Here is a 21,088-nt window from a genome sequence, read left to right as displayed (position 1 = left end):
GTCCAACTTCGGTTCAGAGTATGATCTCATGGTTTGTGAGTTCCAGCCATGTTGGGCTCTGTGCTAACAGCTCAGAGCTTGGAGCCTGCTTCGGATTCTGGTCTCCCTGTCTCTCTTTCCGTGCCCCTCCCTGGTAACGCTCTTTCTTAAAAACAAGTAAACATTAAAAAAAAAAAAGTGGCTGTTTTCTTGTTGATTGGTAGTTCTTTATATACTCTGGATATTAATCCCTTATCAGATATATGACATGCAGATACTTTCCCCATCCAGTAAGTTGTCTCTTCACTATGCACGGAGAGTAATGCAAAGAAGGGTCAAATTTTCATTTCTAAATTCTACAGTTATAACTTAACTACTCAATTTCTGTTCATCTCCTAAACTAATTTATTTCAAAACCTACTCTTTTCCCGGACTTCCCTGTACCTGAGGATGTTACCACTCGCCTTTGGCAGGATTCTTAAAAATTGAAACTCTTCATATCCTCAACCCATGATAACAAACTAACGAACAACTTCCATTTCCTTCACTGTATTTGTAGATCTAGCCACTACTTAATGCATATTTAATATGCCAGATACTTTGAAAACACTGTTACTTAAAGCCTTGCACAATGCAAAGGAAAAACTAAAGCAGGAATAACGAAGTTACCCAAGAGTGCACAGTAAATGAACGACTAAATCAGGATTTAAACCCAACGACTGAGCCAGGGTTGGTTTTAAAAATTTGTCGTTCAGGGACTCTTCCCACAGTGAGGGGCCAGAGACCACTAGCGTTCGCCTCCCATAGGGACCGCTTCCTAGACCACAGAACTGCGAGGACACGAGCGCGCGTCCCACGGCGCCCTCTTCCGGTTCTTGTGCGTTGAATTAGAGGGTCCGTAGAGCTCTGCTTACTTCCGGTGAGGGAAGGAAAGAGCTGCACCACCGGAAGCGAGAGAGGTGCTGTGTAATCGCCGAGGAGCCGAGGCCCTTGGAGCTCCTAAAATGCCGGATTACCTCGGTGCTGATCAGCGGAAAACCAAAGAGGATGAGAAGGACGACAAACCCATCCGAGGTCAGTTGACGTAGGCAGGAGCTCCGAGCCGGATCAGGTCCAGGCTTGGCCCGGGAGGAGAGGCTCGATTCCCGCTTGCCACTTGGCGCTGTGTCCCTTTTGTGCCCCCGATGATTTAGTCGGGGGAGGCAGACGGCTTACTTTGCCTGCCTCCTGTGTCCTTCAAGCTAGTCCAAGTTTTGTGTTCATCTCCCGCTGATCGACATTTTTATTCATATTCAGCTCTCAGGTTCTGAAGAAGTTAGGCACCCTGCTTGGCTTTGCAGGCCTTGACGTTTCCCCGCCTGGCTGTGCTTGGTCACCTGGATCCTCTTTCTGTCCCTCTTCCCCCTCAAGTGGGATAGCTTGGTGCTATCACTGTGTAACCAGGATCCAGAGACGTAATTTTCTTTTTAAAAAACAGTCCTTTGACTACATAGTTTATTCATATGGCTGAAAACACTAAAGGCATAAAAGAAGACACATTGAAAAAGTGTCTGGTCCTTGGCCCCAACCATCCATGCTTGACCCACCGACGCAACTAGTGTTGCCATTTTGCGTTATCTTTATAGGCGTTTTCTGTGCATATACAAGCGTTTGTTCTTTACATAAATGTAGCACACTGTATTTTTTGGGGGGGGGGATCTTAACGTGTCTTAGGAATAAGTACATATCATTATATATATAAAGAGGCAGTGCTGTCTGCATCTGCATAGTATCCCACTTTTTTGGGTAATACGTATAACTAATACATATTGATGCAAATTTAGATTTCTTTCAATCTGATGACTTTTCTAGAGCAATGAATAACCTCGTTTGTGTACCTGTTACCATAGGTACAAACATAAGCTGAAGGGTAAATGTTGGAAATGGAGTTGTAATTTTGATAATGTGAAATTACTCTCTGTAGAGACTCTACATTGATGCTTCTACTCAGTGCAGGAGATACGCACACCAAGGTCACAGGATCTCTTCCCCTTTTAGTTCCATATTTATGCTCTGTTCATCTTTTGTTCCTGACAGGCTGGTTGTGGTTTTTTTTTTTTTTAATTTTAATTTTTTTACTTTCTTTTCTCTTTTCCCTCCCTAAACAACTTCACCTCTCCTAGCACTGTTTTTTCTCCTTTCCCACCTCCCCCCACCAAAGAGACTGTCTCTCTACTTTCATCCCACACTCTGCTGTTTGCCTTGAAAGTGTTTTAGGGTATTGCAGACCTGAGAGCTACTCGGGCACCTGGTGGAAAACTTAGTCACAGAAATTTAACATTTCATCTGTGCGTTTCTCTGGGAATGCCATCATTCTGTAAACATATTAATAGATTTATTCCTTGCATGTATAGAATTTTATGTGCTTCTTCACCCATATCTTATCTGACCTTTATAGCAACATTGTGAGGGTGAAATTAGTGTATCTGTTTCTCAGATGACAAAACTGATGCGTAGATTAAGTGGATTTTCCAACATTACTTGTCAAACACAGGACTTTGCTAGCACCCCAGTCGTTCTGATTCTCAAACTCTGTTCTTTGGGCTTTTCTTTTTGTGTCACGACCCCTTGGGACTCTTCAGGAGCTGTGGTATATATACTTTGTAAAATTCTGCTTTCACCCAATTAGATAAAAGTTCCTGGAGTCCAGGAACAAGTTGTTGGTTGTATTTATATCATTATAACTTTGCATAGTTTTTCCTCAATTAATGAATTTAAATTGAACAGAAGAGAATTGTTAGCTGTACCTTCCCATTTTTTAATCTAATGTATTCTCGCTCTTATTTTAGCTCTGGATGAGGGGGATATTGCCTTGCTCAAAACTTACGTGAGTCCTTTCAAAGTCTACCGAATATAGATGTTTTATGTTGAAATAAGAATTATTGTTGGTATTATGCTCCCAAAATAATTAGAAGAGCATGTCTGACAGTTTATAGTAATCATCATTGAAAAAAAATTTTTTTTAATATTCATTTATTTTATTTAAATAATATCTGTGTCCAATGTGGGGCTCAAACTCAAGACCCCCAGATCAAGGGTCACATACTCTACCCACTGAACCAGCCAGGAGCCCCTCACTGAAAAAATTTACATACCAGTTTCTCTCTAGATTAAATCAGAGAGTAAATATTTAGCATGTCAAAGTGCATACATTTTTAACTGCTTGTAATTAAGGGTGGTGCTATACTGAAAGATTTGAAATCATTTACACAAATGTTTACTGTATTTAAAATGTTTGTAATTGGATTAGATCTGAAATGGAAAGTTTTAATGCATAGAAATGGGCTTGTAGTTGGGTTAATTTCAGGCATGATTTTCATTTGTTATCTTGCAGATGAATGCGTTGTCTCTTTGGGCAAAAATACTGGTTTGGGAGTACTTCTGAAAATAATACACTCTCTCTCTACTTCCATTTCACAAATGTTGGGAGGGTAATAGCTATTGAGATTGTAACTGTTAAAAGTTTCTGTCTGCAGTTTCATAAATTGTTGATGTCTTGATGTCCTAATTAAAGTAATCTTTATCTCCTAGGGTCAGAGCACTTACTCTAGGCAGATAAAGCAGGTTGAAGATGACATTCAGCAACTTCTCAAGAAGATCAATGAGCTTACTGGCATGTATTTATTCTTATCTCTTGTCTATTTTTTTTTAATTTTTTAAATATTTTATTTTTATTTTTGACAGACAGAGAGAGTGTGTGAGCAGGGGAGGGTCAGAGAGAGAGGGAGACACAGAATCAGAAGCAGGCTCCAGGCTCTTGAGCTAGCTGTCAGCACAGAGCCTGATGCAGGGCTTGAGCCCTTGAACTGTGAGATCATGACCTGAGCCGAAGCTGGACACTTGACCGACTGAGCCACCTGGGGGGACTCCTATTTTTGTCTCTTGTCTTTAAGTGTAATGTGTTAGCTATATCAAAAGAGTTTAAATACAGAAGTTACTCCTTAATGAATGACAGATAAAAATAATTAGTATCCTTCCTATCTATTAAGAAATTGGATCTCCTTTAGTAATCTTTAACTGCCTTTTACAACCAAATACAATGTTTAAGCAGTTAAGCAACAACATCTTCCTTTAAGCAAGTTATGTTTCTATTGGTCAGAGACTTCAGTAAACTAATAAACAAGTAAAAGTTTCTTAGTGAATAAAAATGTGGTCTCACACAGTATTGCTAAAGAAAGTGGGCTGTTGCCCAGTAGTTGGAAACTTTTCTTCTCATGAACTAGAAACTTGAGTGGTGAAGTTTCACAGTATTTGTCAAATATGGCGTTGGATTTTGTCTTGTAACTACTTTAGGGCAGTGGTTTTCAACTGGGGTGATTTTGCCCCAGCATCCCCTTCCCCCAGGACATTTGGCAGTGATGGGAGATACTCCTGATTCTCATGACTTGAGGGGGAGGTGGGCTGGTGGCATCCAGGGGCTAGAGGCTGGAGATGCTGCCAATTTGGCATAACACACAGGACACCCCCACGGCTGAGTATTCAGTCCAGAATGTAGTGCTGAGGCTGAGGAAGCTTGCTTGCAGGTGATGCATTACATTTCAGTGAACCTTCTTATCCTTCTCTATGTAGGTATCAAAGAATCTGATACTGGCCTGGCCCCACCAGCACTCTGGGATTTGGCTGCAGATAAGCAAACATTGCAGAGTGAACAGCCTTTGCAGGTTGCGAGGTATGCATAGCACTCCGTGGAAATATATTCTTACCTAGGTGCTCAAGCACCTTTTAGAATCCAGGGTATAATACAATAGTTCATAAAATATTCTTATTCCAAATTCCAAATAATAAAGCTTTCTACAGAAGTATCTGGGATTAAGTTTTATGCCTTCAATAATTATTCAAGAAGTAGGTGAACATATCCTATAAAAGATTCAAATGATACAGAAAGATCAGATGAAGATCTGAAAACGTCCTCATCTTCACTGTTCCACTGCCCTTCTTAGCTAGAACTGAAAATAATTTGGTCCTTAGTCCTCCTAAGTCTTCATGTTTATATTTGCATGCAAAGAAACATATCCTGATTTTTTTTTAGTGCCTCTATTTCTTATTTCTCTTGGTTTCTAAAAATTACGTAATAGTTCGTAGATGTTAGTCTGTTTACAATTTCTGTTATTCTACATGGTGCTGCACTGAACATTCACGTTAAATATTTGTCTATATGTGTGCTCATATTTCTTAGGATAGCTTATTAGCAGTGGAATTATGAGGTCAAAGGGATTTACAGTTTTGAAAATCTGGAGAAAAGTGGTTTGACCAGTTCATACTCCTTCACATGAGGTTTTGAGGCCAATGTCTGTTTGCCTGATCATTATGTGATCATCAGTTTTTATACTTTTGCCATTTGGGGAAAAAATATGTCATTTTAATTTGCATTGTGCTGATTATTAGTATGATGGCTGCTGCTTGTCCTTACTGAACATTTGTGTTTCTCTGTCCACTCATAGTTTGTTCTACTGGCTTGTTTCTCATGTATATATAGGAGCACTTTGTGTATTGTACGTATTAATCTTTTCTTCGATATGCTACAAATATTTTTTCCCATTCTGTCACTTGACAACTTCTTGGTACCATTTGTTGTACTAATGTTTAAAGTTTTTAGGAGGCAAATAAAATATGTAAATATTTTCATTATACCTTTTGGGTTTGAATGCTGCTCAAGAAGCCTTAGCCCAATTCAAGATTATATCCTTCTGTATTTTATTATAATCATTGAAAAGTTTACCTTTTTACTACGGCTAAAGTTATTTTTTTCTTTCTTCTTTTCCATCCTCCCTCTTTTCTGTCTTTTCCATTTATTTTGTTTTTTATTTTTTTCAGTTTTATCATGGTTTTAAGGAATTAAACAGTTCTATAACAATAGTTGTCTTTCCAGCTCTTCCCTGGAGACACCTATTTTGAGAAGTTTTAGCTGGTTATTTTGCTTTCTACCTTCCCGATTCTTATGGACAACACAGTCTTGTATATTGTAGATTGCATCTTCTTGGTGTTTTTGTTTGGTTTGGTTTGGTTTTTTTTTTTTTTAGCTTTAGATATCGTCTCTTGGCTTGAGGATTTCTTCTTGTTTCCTCTGCCTTCATCCCAGAGACATACTTTTCCTATCCCTACATCTTCCTCATTACATTAAAAATTTTGGTTAGATAGTGTGGCTAAATAGTGCTATTCATAAAGAGGCAAGTAGTAAATAAACATTGCTTTTTCTTTCTTGTACCACTTTGTTCTTCTTGTCATAACTGTCTTGTTTTCTCATTTGCCTGGTTTTCTATGTATATACAAATTTAACTAAATTGCTCTCCAGATGTGTCCATTAGGTTTTTTCTCACACATTCTGCGGGTGCGTCCTCTGCCAGGATTCTCTCGGTCTGTTTTCCTGAAGAAGTCTTTCCCGGCGCTTGCTGGCCTGCTTCTGTGCGCTGGTGGCTCCTGACACCTGCTGAATCGCAAGCGTCCTGTGACCTCTCTCCCTGGAGGTTCCCTTTGCCTCTCTCCTGTGGTTGTGTACGAGTTTGTCTTTTTGGTTTTCTTACACCCGCAGTAGGTGGGCTCTATTCTCTGGTAGCTTCCTGAAAGAGCTCAGCTGGGAGGTAATATTTGGAGACTACGTATGTCTAAAAATGTCTTGGCTGATATAAAGTTCCTTCTTGAAGGCAGCATCCCATTGTCCGTCAGCTACTGGTCTTGTTGGTCTGAAGCCGTTCTGCTTCCCAGTCCCGTACATGGGTCCTGGTTTTCATCTGAAAGGGGTGAGGTCTCCTTGTTCTCGTGGTTCTGAACTTTCATAATGACCTGCCTCAGTAATGGTCCATTTCATCCACGGTCCTGGGCTCTCCTGGCCTTCATTTAGCAGTTTTTCTTGGAATTATTGGTTACTAGTTTCCCATGTTCTTGGTCCTCTGTCCCAGACTTCAGACTTCTATCCTTTCAAAATTGGGCCTCCTCGATATCTCCACTGATATGCTAATCTTTCTCTCCTAGTTGTTGGGGGTTTTTTTTGTCTTTTTGCTCTACTTTTGTGAGAATTTCCTAACTTTATCTTTGAGTCTTTTTTAAAAAATTTGAGAAAGAGGGAGAGAGAGCACCTGTACGTGCAAGGGAGAAAGAGAGAATCTCAAGTAGGCTCCATGTGCAGTGCAGACCTGATACCGGGGCTCGATCTCCCAACTCAGATCATGACCTGTGTTGAAATCAAGAGTCGGACTGAGCCAGCCAGGTGCCCCTAGACTACTTTCTGCTACTATGTACATGGTATTAAAATTTGCATTCACCATGTCCCACAGAAAAAGAATTTAAGTTAAAATACATTTAAGTTAAAAATAGGAACAGTGATAAAAATGGATTTGAAATATAAACTCAGTAAAGAATGAAAACATTTATTACTTAACTTGGTGTAAGACAAAATGACTGTTTTCTTAAAGGGAAAATAAAATGGAAACTAAAAAGATATAGAGGAATATCGCAAATAAAGAAATATATTATGAAAAGCCAAGAAATTAGAGAACTTCTTGGGGCACCTGTGTGGCTTAGTTGGTTAAGCGTCTGACTTAAGCTCATCGGCTTCTGATCTCGTGGTTTGTGAGTTTGCGCACAGTAGGCAGGTGCAGATTCTGCTTGGGATTCTCTCTTCCTCTCTCTCTATCCCTTTCCCACTTGCACTCTATTTCTATTGCAAAATAAATTAAAAAAAATTATACAACCTTAGAAAATTGTTTTTAATTAAAGTTTATTTATTTTTGAGAGAGAGAAAGAGAGCATGAGCAGGGGAGAAGCAGAGAGAAAGGAAGACACAATCTAAAGCAGGCTCTAGGCCTGAGCTGACAGCTCAGAGCCTGATGTGGGGCCCAAACTCAACAACTGTGAGATCATGACCTGAGCTGAAATGGGACACTTAACTGACTGAGCCGCCCAGGCGCCATAGAGAACTTCTTAATGATGAATTATTTGGGTTTAATTTTCTAGGGGAGCATATCTTTTGAAAATTTTACACCTTAGCTAAAGTGGAGTGGACGCTTGAGGTTGAGCATACTCTGTAGAAAAGGATTTTTAATAAATGACTTAATTTCTGCAGCTCTTGTTTACACCCGCTCATTAGTTTACTGCTTGCCCAGGACGGAATCTAGTTACTTGAATTCATTATTAGTGGTTTAGGTTCTTTAATCAAGCCTTTTGCTGTGTTAGGTGTACGAAGATCATCAATGCTGATTCGGAGGACCCAAAGTACATTATCAACGTGAAGCAGTTTGCCAAGTTTGTGGTGGACCTTAGTGATCAAGTGGCACCTACTGACATTGAAGAAGGGATGAGGGTTGGGTAAGAGTCTACTTACAGTAAATGCTACTACCCCCCCCCCTTTTTTTTTTTAAATACTCCGCTTTCATTAAAGATACCCTGTCACATTCACATCCCTGGTTTTCTTTTGAATGGATGAGCTGGGTGCCATGCAATACAAGGGATACTGTGTCGTAGAGTGCCACAGCTGGACATCCTTTCTTCTGCATCTGCTTCCTGAACTCCTACCCGCCTCCTTTCCCCCACCCCCACTGGGGCTTTTTGTGAATGGCTTTATGTGTCATACATAAGTAAATGCAGGATTTTAGAAGTGAGTTTACCGGTCTGTTGAAGGTAACGTGGTGTAAGGAGAGGAAGCACTTGCTCTACGTTAGGAGGATTAAGGAAGTTACATACAGTATATGTAATTAGCTTAGTATTTTTTGAATGCATTGAGTGAGGATCTTTTTTACCTCCTTAGTGTGGACAGAAATAAGTATCAAATTCACATTCCGCTGCCTCCCAAGATTGACCCAACAGTCACCATGATGCAGGTAAGAAGATGCGGGAGGGAAAAGGAGTGGCATGACTGGGAATACAGTTGCATCCATCTCAGAGAATTTTGGAACTTTGAACTAGAAACCTGTCAATATGTGGGCACGCACTGAAGAGTTGTGAAAATGTTTTAAACAGTTTTCAGATGAGAAACTGTCAGTCTTTCTTTTACTGGGTTGTCTCTCGGTGTCATAGCAAGTCATACAGCAAGAGGTTCTAGGACACTGGGCAGTGTATTCCATTTTTACTAAAATTCTTGTTAGGAGTCTGATTTTTCTTGTAGGGTATTGGGTCTTCTCTACTGGATAGAACATTTGACCTAGTATTCAAAAGCTTGTGGCCTTAAGTTCTACATTTTCATCCTTCTCGTAGGTGGAAGAGAAACCTGATGTCACATACAGTGATGTAGGTGGCTGTAAGGAACAGATTGAGAAACTTCGAGAAGTAGTTGAAACCCCATTACTTCATGTAAGTGGCTGAGTCTTTGCACTGAAATTGCCTGTCATTTAGATAGCTTTAAATTTTTTAGATTTTCCTTAGTGAAAAATTTTTGATGGGTTAGAAGATAGAGGCGTGGTGAGTTGGTATGTTCCAGAAGAGAGAAAGCAAATCAGGCTCTGAGTGGTGGTCAGGCCTATTCTGAACAGAATGATCTGCTGTTTCGAGTGACAGGAGTTTGAGGTGTAACCTTTAGCAAGATGTTACATATAAGTTATTGTAGAAGGAACCATGTGTTTTAATGATACCAAGAGGAAATAGGCTTAAATGGAATCAAATTAAGAGGATAATGGAAAACTAGAATATTAAATACCATAATACTTTTGTTTTTCTAAAACAGTATAGTTGTTTGTTTGTTTTTTAATTAGAGGGAAAATATTTTAAGCCTGGATAGGAGAAACACCTTTAAAAGTTGTTCAGCATTATGTATTGATACGAGTCTAGTTTAGATCTTATGTCTTAGAATAAGTAAAATTCTTATTTAGATCAAGTATATAGATTGTGGACTCAATAATTTTGATTTAAATATAATGATATAGAAGTAGTTTTGCTTTTACTATATACCTAAGTGATAAATGTAAAAATCCTGTCTCCATTACAGCCAGAGAGGTTTGTTAACCTTGGCATTGAGCCTCCCAAGGGTGTGCTGCTCTTTGGCCCGCCAGGTACAGGCAAGACCCTCTGTGCTCGGGCAGTTGCTAACAGGACTGATGCTTGCTTCATTAGAGTTATTGGATCTGAACTTGTACAGAAGTACGTCGGTGAGGTAAAGTAAATTGCTCATAGAATAATTAGCCTTGTGAAAGATCTGTAATGTGGAATAGCAGTTCTGATGAAATTTTGTTTGTTTTTAGTTTTTAAAATTTTATTTAAATTCTAGTTAGTTAACATACAGTGTAATATTCGTTTCAAGTGTATAATTTGGTGATTCATCGCTTACATACAACACCCAATGCTCATCATAACCAGTGCTCTCCTTAATACCCATCATCCATTTAACACATCCCCCAGCCAACCCCCCCCTTAACAACCCTCTGTTTGTTCTCTATAGTTAAGAGTCTCTTTTCTGGTTTGCCTTTCCTTTCTTTCCCCCTTACGTTAATCTATTTTTTTCTTAAATTCTGCATGTAAAACTGGACACAAAAATGCAAAAAGAATGAAACTGGACCACTTTCTTACACCATACACAAAAATAAATTCAAAATGGTTGAAAGGTCTAAATGTGAGACAGGAAACCATCAAAATCCTAGAGGAGAACACAGGCAGTTACCTCTTTGACATCAGCTATAGCAATTTTTTACTAGACATGTCAATGGAGGCAAGGGAAACAAAAACAAATGAACTATTAGGGCTTCATCAAGATAAAAATATTCTGTATGGCACAGGAAACAATGAACAAATTAAAAGGCAACCTTTGGAATAGGAGAAGATATTTGCAAATGACATATCTGATAAAAGGTTAGTATCCAAAATTTATAACAGACTTATAAAACAAAACACCCCAAAAACAAAGCAGTTAAAAAATGGGATGAAGGCATGAATAGGTATTTTTCCAAAGACAGATGGCTAACAGACAACATGAAAAGATGCTCAACATCATTCATCATCAGGGAACTACAAATCAAAGCTATCATGAGATATCACCTCGCACCTGTCAGAATAGCCAAAATTAACACAGGAAACAACACATTTTGGCCACGATATGAGGATATGGAAAAAAAGGAACCCTCCTGCACTGCTGGTGGTAATGCAAGCTCATGTAGCTACTCTGGAAAACAGTATGGGACTTCCTCAAAAAGTTAAAAATGGACTTACCCTAGGAACAACAATTGCACTCCTAGGTATTTTTACCCAAAGGATACAAAAATACTGATTCAAAGGGACACATGCACACTGTTTATAGCATCATTACCAACAATAGCCAAATTATGGAAGGAGCCCAAATGCCTATCAACTGATGAATGGATAAAGATGTATATCTGGAGCCCTTGGGTGGGTTAGTAGGTGAAGGGTCCGACTCTTGATATCAGCTCAGGTCTTGATCTCAAGATTGTTAGTTCAAGCTCAAGCCCCCTGTTGGGCTCCACACTGGGAATGAAGCCTATTTTTGCCAGATTTCTTAATTCTACCTGTGGCCAGGGGACCCTTCCCCGTGGCCTTCGCTTTTAGCTCCTCGAGTTTCTTCTGCTCCTCTTTCTGTTTCTGCTTGAATGCCTTATCTTCCTTGTCCATCTCCTTGGCCTGCTTCAGGGGCTTCTTCTTGCCACCTTTGCAGCCGGACATGGTGCCAGATTACCAGTTTATTATGAAGGATTGAAGAACATGAAGCAATAGCTGGACAGAAGAGCAGCATAAAGAACCTGATGAAATTTTGGGGTGATGGAGGTAGTTCATAGGGTCTGGAGCTGACAGCCAGGAGAGAATTCTTGAAGGTATCTTTGGTACAAAAAGGTGATTTTATTAAAGCATGGGGACAGGACCCATAGGCAGGAAGAGCTGCACTTAGGGTCATAATAGGTAACTCATTATATACCCTCAGGTTGGGCGGGTGGTCAGGGATAGAATAAGTCTCTAAGGTATTTTGGAAGCAAGGTTTCCAAGACCATGAGGGGCTAGCTGTTGCTAGGGAAACACCATTTATTACCGTTTAATAAAACCTCAGGCATGAGACCCTTCAAATGTGTATGGGGAGGCATAAGCTTGGAGTATGATTGCCGTTATATATTTTGGGGCAGTCAAGATAAAGGAAATAGACTTGCAGGTTCCTTGAGGTTTGGATAATGTTAAGCCAAGATTCACTTTTGTTCCTAGCAAAGTGCATCCAGGCAGCTGAGCTCCTATAGGGACGTCACTCTGCCCATTTCAAGGATTTACCAGTGGGCCGTAGGCAGTAAGGGAATTTAATTTTTCAATTGCCTTAGTTTCTGACATTACCCTGGCAAGCACTTAAATCCCTTTCCTTTGTTCTTGGGCAGTCAGGAGTGTCTGAGGGATATTACATAGTCCACCGGGGGGAGAGGTGATGTTAGCCTATGCTTAGCCCTCAGCTTGCCCCGCACTCCCTCATCAGTTCCACACTGACGGACTGAGACTTGAGATTTTTTTTGACAGATGGTTTATAATTAGCAGTTCAGAAGCCAACAGCCTTCCCTTGTGGTCACTGGAAATAAAAAACTGCCTAAAATTTTTAATCACTATCCTGGGACCTTTTTCTTACAGATTTGGTGTGTAAGAACCCAGAAATGTGGTGAATGGTGTATTTAAAAGTGTTCTTTCATTTCAAAGTCAAACTTTCGTATTTTGAGAAAGAATACAGTTGTCGGTGTATGTGTGACACACACATGTATACATGTGTATATATGTTTTCATTAGAGAGGGGGCCTAGGGCATCTGAAACATTAATGACTAGTGTACTTACACTAAGAATTAGTAAATGAGCTGTATTAGTTAAGGTGTTACTTCTATTCCTTGATCAAAACTTAGAAATAAAAGTTGGTGATCAGAAATGCCAAGTGATAAATCAGATACCTTCTTTTATTTCTTCAAGTTTAACTCATTGAAATGGTGCATTTAACAGTGTTAATTTGGCCTCTTGAAGTCTTGAAATTATTGGGTATTTAATAGGTGCAGATTCATGAAATTAATACTGTTTTGAGGCTAATGAGATTAATTTGATGGAATAGGTAACAAGCTTCATTTTTTTTTTTAAAAGCTTTAGGTAATAATAGTTGAGAACACTTAGGAATATTGAAAGGTTTGAAGCATAGTTTCTTACTGTACTTAAAAGTTTTTTTAAACCAACTCTGAATTAAATTATTTTTCTCATTAGGGGGCTCGAATGGTTCGTGAGCTCTTTGAAATGGCCAGAACAAAAAAAGCCTGCCTTATCTTCTTTGATGAAATTGATGCTATTGGAGGTATGAGTGGTATTTTAGAAAACTACTTTAGGATTGGGTTTCGTGAGCAATCTGAAGTAATATGTGTAGAGTTCTCTTGATATGTTAATCTTGTACAAAATTTTAATTCCAGCTCTCATATGAGCTCTGGCATGCCAGAACAGATCTAATAACCAGTAGAGATATTAGGAAAAAAGAAACATAGAGCACTGCTATTTCTACAAGTCTTTGTCTTTATACTTCTAATTTCATTCACATGACTCTTGTTTTCACATTTTAACAACTCTTAACTCAGGATGCAACTTCACTGTGAAGAAAGTTTGAGGCATGATTTAATTGGTGATGGTTTTTCGTGAAGTATACATAAAGTAATGTTATTTTTGGCTTCATCGATTTAATGAAATTAGCTGTGTGATCTAAGTAGGTTATTCTAACTACTCTGAGCATCTGCTCACTTGCCTCATAAAGGGAATCATTCATACTTTGTATCAATTTTATGGGTTTCTGAGAGGTTTGAAGTCATAATAAAGGAGATAGATCTTGGAAGCTACTTTTGTGGAGGCTGAACTGTTGTAATAGTCTTAAGAGCAATAATTCTTAATAGCTAAAGGAGTGGCATATGTTCAGAAATTAATCAACTAGTGACAAAAATGACGTGAAAATATCGTTGTGCCCTGTAATGCTGTTTGGGGACTGCAGCTAGGTTACCGCAAGTCTTGGTTTTGGGTGGAGAGGTGTTGTTGGGTTTGGACGCTTCTGTGGTTAATGTCTTCAAGGGCCAGCCATAGTGTGACCACAGCGTATCCATGTAGTGTTGTGACCTCTGAAGTTACTTTTATAGTATTTTTGGGATAAGCCTTATGATGATGTCAGGATGCTCTCAAGCTGTGGTTTCCAAAGTAGACTATGTATCAAATATTAGTGTGCAGGAAGAAAATCTAGAATATTTCTTCATACTTCAAATCTCATTTAAAAATTTTCTAATTTTTTACTACAGTATACATAATACATTAATACAATAATATGTAATCTTTTTGGAGGCTTTTTGCTATTTTAGGTGAAATGAGAGATTGACAGTACTCTGGAGTACTCTAACACATCTAAATCAGTGTGATGTAAGCTGTTACAGTTCTACTGTATTATGGATTTCGCCATTTTTTAAGGACCTTTTGGATAAACTTAGAAGAGTGGGGTAGTTTCTATGTGCAGTCAGACACCATTTAGGTACTAAAGCTCCTGTGGACTCTGGCGCCTTGTCCAGATGTATATGGTGTTAGAAATGGAGGTGTTCTTGAGTGATTTAAAAAACAAAATTCCTTAAAGAGGATTTAAAAAATACTTTAAAGGAGCCCCTTTTAAATATATCTGTGAGGACTCATCTTGAAAGATTCGCTTTCTAACTCAGTTTTCTGGAAAGTAGGCTGTTCTTACAGAACGTGCTTAGAAGTGCGCGGGAGCACCTGCCTGGAGCGGAGGTCTGCCGCGCTGCCGGTTACACAGTGCTGTCCCGAGCGGACGCGAAGCGCTTATTTTTCCTCTCGTCTTTCAGGGGCTCGTTTTGATGATGGTGCTGGAGGAGACAACGAAGTGCAGAGAACGATGCTGGAACTGATCAACCAGCTGGACGGTTTTGATCCTCGAGGGAACATTAAGGTGCTGATGGCCACGAACAGGCCGGACACTTTGGATCCAGCACTCATGAGGCCAGGGAGGTTGGACAGAAAGATTGAATTTAGCTTACCAGATCTAGAGGTAAGAAAACCATTTCGTTTTAGAGAAGGGACTCTTGAAATTTTTCCTTCTCGTGATGTTTTTCTATTTTAATATTTATTAATTCCCCTATTTTTAGGGTCGGACTCATATTTTTAAGATCCATGCTCGCTCAATGAGTGTCGAAAGGGACATCAGATTTGAACTGTTAGCACGACTGTGTCCAAATAGCACTGGTAGGTTAAAAGGTCCTGCTTACTGTATTTGCTGGCCTGTCTCTTCAGGCTGCTTCAATAAGCCTGTTTTCTTTCTGTTTGAAAGGTGCTGAGATTAGAAGCGTCTGCACAGAAGCTGGTATGTTTGCTATCAGAGCACGGCGAAAAATCGCTACTGAGAAGGATTTCCTGGAGGCCGTGAATAAGGTCATTAAGTCTTACGCCAAATTCAGTGCCACTCCCCGCTATATGACCTACAACTGAGCCCTGAAGGCTTCCATGAAAACCTTTCTTTTTGTTGGAATCCTAACCTTATTAAATAGACTTGTTAATAACCATTACACAAAAATGAAGTGGTTCAAAGTTGTATGTTTTCAGACATCTTTTTTCTGTAGTATAATAAAGGTGATATCTGACGTCATTTGTCAGAAAATGACAAATGTCTATTGACCATTTTTTGAATGGCTTTCGTTTAAGGATCCTATCTCCTAAAGTGCTTGCTGAGACCACGTATGTGCTTGGCATATGCTGGCCCGTGGGCCCTATGGGTGCCGACTGCATCCTCCCGTCCGCGCAGCGAGGCCGGTCGCACGCATGTGACGTAAGGCCTGCAAGAGCCTGAATGACGTGGAGCTGGGGTCGTATGTCCAGGTGTGTCGCTCCATCACCTCGCCCTCCTGTCCTTCTGCCCCTCATCACGGTAGCCCATCTAGGCACAGGACCACACGTACCTCCATGTTCTGTTTTTTCCTGTACCACATCGGATAATAACACTTTGGCCAAACTCTCTAAAGTGGAAGAAGCATCAGCTGTCTTAGGTTTTGCTTTGCCATTTGAGTTGATTTCAAGTTAATCAAGAAGAATTAGTGCTTTTAATGGCCAGTGAAGTAGTAAAGCAGAAAGAAAAATATATACACAATAGGTTTCATACAGAGAAGTACTTCTTTTCATCTTGTAAATTAATGGTTTAAAATTTCAGTAAAGTTCCTATTAGACTTGTGGTGAAGTGAGGTCTTTCTAAAAATTGCATTAGGATCCTCAGCAGATCTCTTTGAAATTCTTTCTTGTGCAGCCACCACCAAATCCCCTCTGGTCTTGGGCCACAATTATCCTCCCCGCCCAAATACTGAGAGCCAGGCACAATAAAGAATGTTTTTATTGCAGTTTGATATTCATAAGTAATGTAAAATAGCAAGAGCTACATACATTTTAATTCGCAAAAGTGGACAACATAATGCTTTGAGTGTTGTGTTGAAATATTTCAAATCTGAATGTTTTCAAAGAGAAAAATGAAAGCCCTTCGTTCATAAAATCCAACCAGCATTCTTTTCTGTCTTCATTTTTCTTTTTTGCAAAATTGATCAGAAAAAATTTTCTAAGCCTGCCCTGGTCTTTCATGAGGTATGAAATAGGGTGAACCCTTTCTAGGTGGTATGCTTATAATAAAATACCCAGTAAATGAAGATGTATGGTTTTGTAATATTTTGATAAATGTAAGCATTTAGATCACACTCTGAAGTCTTACGAGTTTTTCACATAGCCACATACTTGTATTATATGCACCAACTTGAGATGACTCACATTGGATATGTTGAGCTCGCTCAGGCCTAACATATTCTAGGCTCTGGAGAATCTTGACATCTCAGTTACATGATGAAAATCTCTAACTGGTCACACATCAAACCGACAATTATTTGAAAAGTTTGGGTGTTTGTGCCCAATAGCATCAACCCTACCTAGATTAGCATCTTTGTATCCTACCTTAAATATAAATACACATTTGTTGGTAACCCCCTCCACCTAAAATATGTATGCGTGTCTACATATACATGTGTATATGCGTATTTATGGGCACACGTGTATGTTATATATGAATCAGGGTGCTGATAAAACAGAATTGAGGACTCTAGAAAAATGCTGTAGTGATCTTTAGAAAATACTTTTTAAAAACACTGTAAAAAATGTGATTGGATTTATAAAAACAATTTCCACAAAGCTCAGGTTCATCTGTTACATAACATGAAATGAAAAGCCTTTTTTTCAAAGGCAGATAAATTTTTGAGATGTTCAGACTTGATTGAATCCAAGTCCGTAAGCAGGCAGGTTACCTGCTACAATGCTAAGCTCTTGAACTTTCTGTTGGGATTTGAGGGTTTCAAAATGCTGGCATCATTTTGGTTGGCTATATGGGGAATTAAGGTACTACTACTATCAGTTCTCAAGCCAACTTTTATCTACGCTCAAACCACAAATCTAAACATATTGAATCCTAAAAGCATTCCTGAAGGGTACACTAAAAAGGACCAACAGCATTTTTACACTCAAAGCACACAGGTTCACACCAAGGAAGTTTTGTTTGATCTGATGATTTCATTACCATCTTTAAAGGAGCAGACAACACATCAAGCCTTCCCTACCACAGCACATACCCCCTGCCCCTCCCTCAGCCTCTGCAAGGCCATACACCGCCCCGCCCCCACACCCTCCAAAACAGAAAAACACACGTACCCACTCCAGGGCAGATTCTTTGGGTTTGTTACCCACTCCATGCACACACGAGGGCAGACTCATTTTCTCAAAATGTACCTTTGGAGGCAGGCACCTCCTTTCTCTGTTAAATAGGTAAGAATATAGGATCAAACCACACGGAGTGGATATTTTAGATGTTACCTGAAAACTATAAAATGAACTACTCCCAGGGCTTGCAGAGGACTCCTATCCTTGTTTCTCTGAGTTCCCCTGCAGATGCGACTGGCAAGTGGGATCCCACTATTATAGAGAGACCATGTCTTTACATGAATTAATTTCCCGGGCCCTGGTTCACAATTGTTTATTCCATCCATCCATGGGGCAGAAATCAACCACTATCCTATTGTGTAGGATCTTAGAAAAACAAAACTTCTCTATATGGGACCTTTGTGAAGGCTGGGCTCTCCCATATTGTCCTAAAATAAGACCGGCCAAGTCCCTGTATCTATCCTTGTGGATCATGCCCACTTTGACAGGGCACTAAGACTGAATTTGAAGCAGGGCTGAGACACACAGGAAGCACACCCTAGTGGCTATTAAGGGCCAGGAAGAAGAACAAAGAGGCAAACTTAAAGTAAAAATAGGTCAGGAAATTTTCTACTACATTAAATAATTTTAAGTAAAACATTCCAACATATTTACGTATAGATAAAACATTTTCTGAGATCATGACCTGAGCCAAAGTCAGTTGCTTAACCAACTGAGCCACCCAGGAGCCCCTACCATTTTGAAATGCATTCTTACTTCCTTAGAGGCACACTGAAACAAAAACAGACTTTCCTTTGTTAAGACTTCAGTGCTTTTTATGTACATGGTAAAAATCTATTCAAAATATATTGAAAATTAATGAATGGAAAAGTTAAGTACAAATCTGTAAATACAGATAAATACTATTTTTGTGCCTTACTTTCAATCTATAAACAGCGAGGATGTATCTGCTGTATGTAAAGTGTTTGATCAAGACGGGTGCTAAAGTAAATGCAATGAAGCATTCTGTAACATTATTTAGAATCTGTAAGTTGGGCGTTACCGGCAGGAATGGTGCGGGCCACCTCCCGCTGAGGTGCTACAACTATGCGCTCCTTCAGACGGCAGTCTGCGGCCAAAGGCAGATGTATCTGAGCATGCGTGTGATGACTGCAAAGGAAGTAACTTGGTGAAAAATCTAATCTCACTCTAGATCTCCATTAAGTACTGATTAGAAAGGAGAGGGTCTACTTTGAATTACGTTAGTAAAGTCACTGCGAAACCTGATAGTTAAAGCAAACAAACCACAGGGTTTGGTTGGAGTACCCATGCTAACATAGTTCTTTCCTGGGATCCGACCACGTTTCTCCTGGTAGTGTTTTCTTCTTGAACACTAAAAGAAGTCAGTAAGAAAACATACTTTAAAAACTATTAGCAGGAAATCTCAGCTGAGGAGGCTTTAGGCAGGTTGGCTAATACTTGTGCTTTGATTTGGAGTAAGGTAGTCATTAGAACTATAAGAATAAGACCTTTTGCTGGCTTAAAGTTGGCTTAAAGTTCTCCCCCATTCCTGTCAAACGACTATGAAGAGTGCTTGAAATAGGCATTTTACTCACTCATAGGCTTATGCCTGGGTTTGATGAAGAATTAGCTGATAACTATTATGGACTTTCAAAAAAGATTTTAAGGTATACCTAGGAGTTAGCTTTCTTAAATACATAGTCTTTAAGGTTACTTTATTATTCTTAGCAGCCATAGAACTTCTAAGGGCACCTACTGGCCACAGTTGTGACAAATGAACACCAAAAAGAAGAACTGTAATAGAATGAGGAACATTAAAACTAAAAAATACATAAGCCTATGATTACACTGAAAAAAGGGAAATGTGTAAGAGCCTAATTTGTTATCGTCTGTGAAACCAACTCCTTACTTTGAAGTTGATAATTAAATGGAAAACCTGTAACATTTAACCTGCCTTTCCAGTAAGAAATGTATTTAAGGATGACCAAATAGCTCAGGCTGAGGAGGGATAGCTGTAGTTTACAAAGAAACACCAACTAATAAATGCTGGAGAAATGAGAGAAATGGGGAAAAAAAATCTCAACCCTTAATAAGATTATTGATTTAGGCAAGGATCATCATTAAAACCCCTGGGTGAATGGCTAATGGGAAACTGGGCAGTCATTCAATGCCAAAGGAAAACCAGAGAGAAAACTCACAAGTCACAATGGAGGAAACGTAAGTGGGGATTAGGCTATCGTGTTAATCCAGTGATCTACCTTAGCATCATTTAGTGGTAGGTCAACCAGACAGTTTGTGTTTTCTGATGTGAAGAGATTTAAAGCATGGGTCTCATCTAGGATATAGTCCAGCAAAAAAAAAAAAGTTTTATTCAAATCCATAAAGCTTCTAGATAAAACTTTTAAGTTACAGGTTAATTCAGGAATAAAGGGGCAAGAGAAATAACATCTTAAAAAACAAGATGGGACTCTATAAGACACCTGCCCCAGTCTCTCTTGAACTCAATGTCCTAAAAGGGACTGTACTAGATTAAGATGGACTTACGGGACTTGAAGCGACATGACTGGTTGTAGCGTTAGGTCACAACATGGATACTAGTGTGGACAGAGCAACTACAAATTTGAGGACAAGTGGGGAAACTTAAGTATGATCCGAGGTAAAAGTATTCCAGAATGAGGAAGCAAGGATTGCTGACTGAAAAAAAATGACTTACAGAGCACTATGCAAAATATGCTCTTACTCTGGTTAAAAGATGTAAGTATATATGCACGGAAAAAGATCTGGAAGGATATGCATTAAGGTGTTAGTGATAATATTTAAGTGGTAGCAGTGTAATGTTTTTATTTTATTTTTTCTTTTTTTTATTGCACTCATAATGCTTCTTTAATTAATTAATAAAAGGTTATTTTTAAAGAACTTGTAGAAAATTGTGGGCTTGCCCATTCTGTTAGATAGTTCTGATTACAGAAAGTCTGTACACCAACAAGCACAAAAGCAAGGACGCTACCCATCTGGTGACCCCATATGTAATTGATAGGTAAGCCACATAAAGGAAATAACTTCAGGAGTGCTTGGCTTATAAAGATAACGCTAAAGAGTAACAGAATGTCACTGCACAATAAGTGCAGGCAAGGAGACAATTTATCTTTGAAATAATTCAATTAAAAAAAAACACAAGGGGTGCCTGGGTGGCTTAGTCAGTTAAGCCTCCGACTTTGGCTCAGGTCATCATCTCATTCTCATTCATGGGTTCGAGCCCTGCGTCAGGCTCTGTGCTGACAGCTAGCTCAGAGCCTGGAGCCTGTCTTCAGATTCTGTGTCTCCCTCTTTGTCTGACCCTCCCCTGCTCACTGTCTCTCTCTCTCTCTCTCAAAAAATAAATAAAACATTAAAAAACAAAAACAAAAACAACCCAAAAAA

At 39.3% G+C, this 21,088-nt stretch overlaps 1 protein-coding gene and 1 pseudogene across 1 annotated transcript; one reads left to right on the top strand and one right to left on the bottom strand.

Annotated features, from left to right (window-relative positions):
- Nucleotides 1–911: 911 nt before the first annotated feature.
- PSMC2 (proteasome 26S subunit, ATPase 2) lies at nt 912–15,591 on the top strand. The gene is made up of 12 exons (XM_029927742.1): nt 912–1,053; nt 2,808–2,845; nt 3,550–3,631; nt 4,588–4,687; nt 8,188–8,319; nt 8,759–8,831; nt 9,205–9,300; nt 9,932–10,096; nt 13,160–13,247; nt 14,776–14,978; nt 15,076–15,172; nt 15,258–15,591. Exons 1-12 carry the CDS (start codon nt 984–986, stop codon nt 15,413–15,415), a joined length of 1,302 nt encoding a protein of 433 aa, XP_029783602.1. The 5' UTR covers nt 912–983; the 3' UTR covers nt 15,416–15,591.
- Nucleotides 11,395–11,613, bottom strand: LOC115303992 (annotated as a pseudogene).
- Nucleotides 15,592–21,088: the final 5,497 nt, after the last annotated feature.

Source organism: Suricata suricatta, chromosome 2 (genome assembly GCF_006229205.1).
Source record: "Suricata suricatta isolate VVHF042 chromosome 2, meerkat_22Aug2017_6uvM2_HiC, whole genome shotgun sequence".
Lineage (NCBI taxonomy): Eukaryota > Metazoa > Chordata > Mammalia > Carnivora > Herpestidae > Suricata > Suricata suricatta.
This window is presented reverse-complemented; position numbering and strand designations above follow the sequence as displayed.

What these genes read in the sequence shown, in the direction of transcription:
- PSMC2 (XM_029927742.1), top strand. Translation starts at nt 984, where the DNA reads ATGCCGGATTACCTCGGTGCTGATCAGCGGAAAACCAAAGAGGATGAG. An exon ending in CAGCCTTTGCAGGTTGCGAG is followed by an intron (nt 4,688 to 8,187) that starts GTATGCATAGCA and finishes TTGCTGTGTTAG; the next exon opens with GTGTACGAAGATCATCAATG. An exon ending in TACAGAAGTACGTCGGTGAG is followed by an intron (nt 10,097 to 13,159) that starts GTAAAGTAAATT and finishes TTTTCTCATTAG; the next exon opens with GGGGCTCGAATGGTTCGTGA.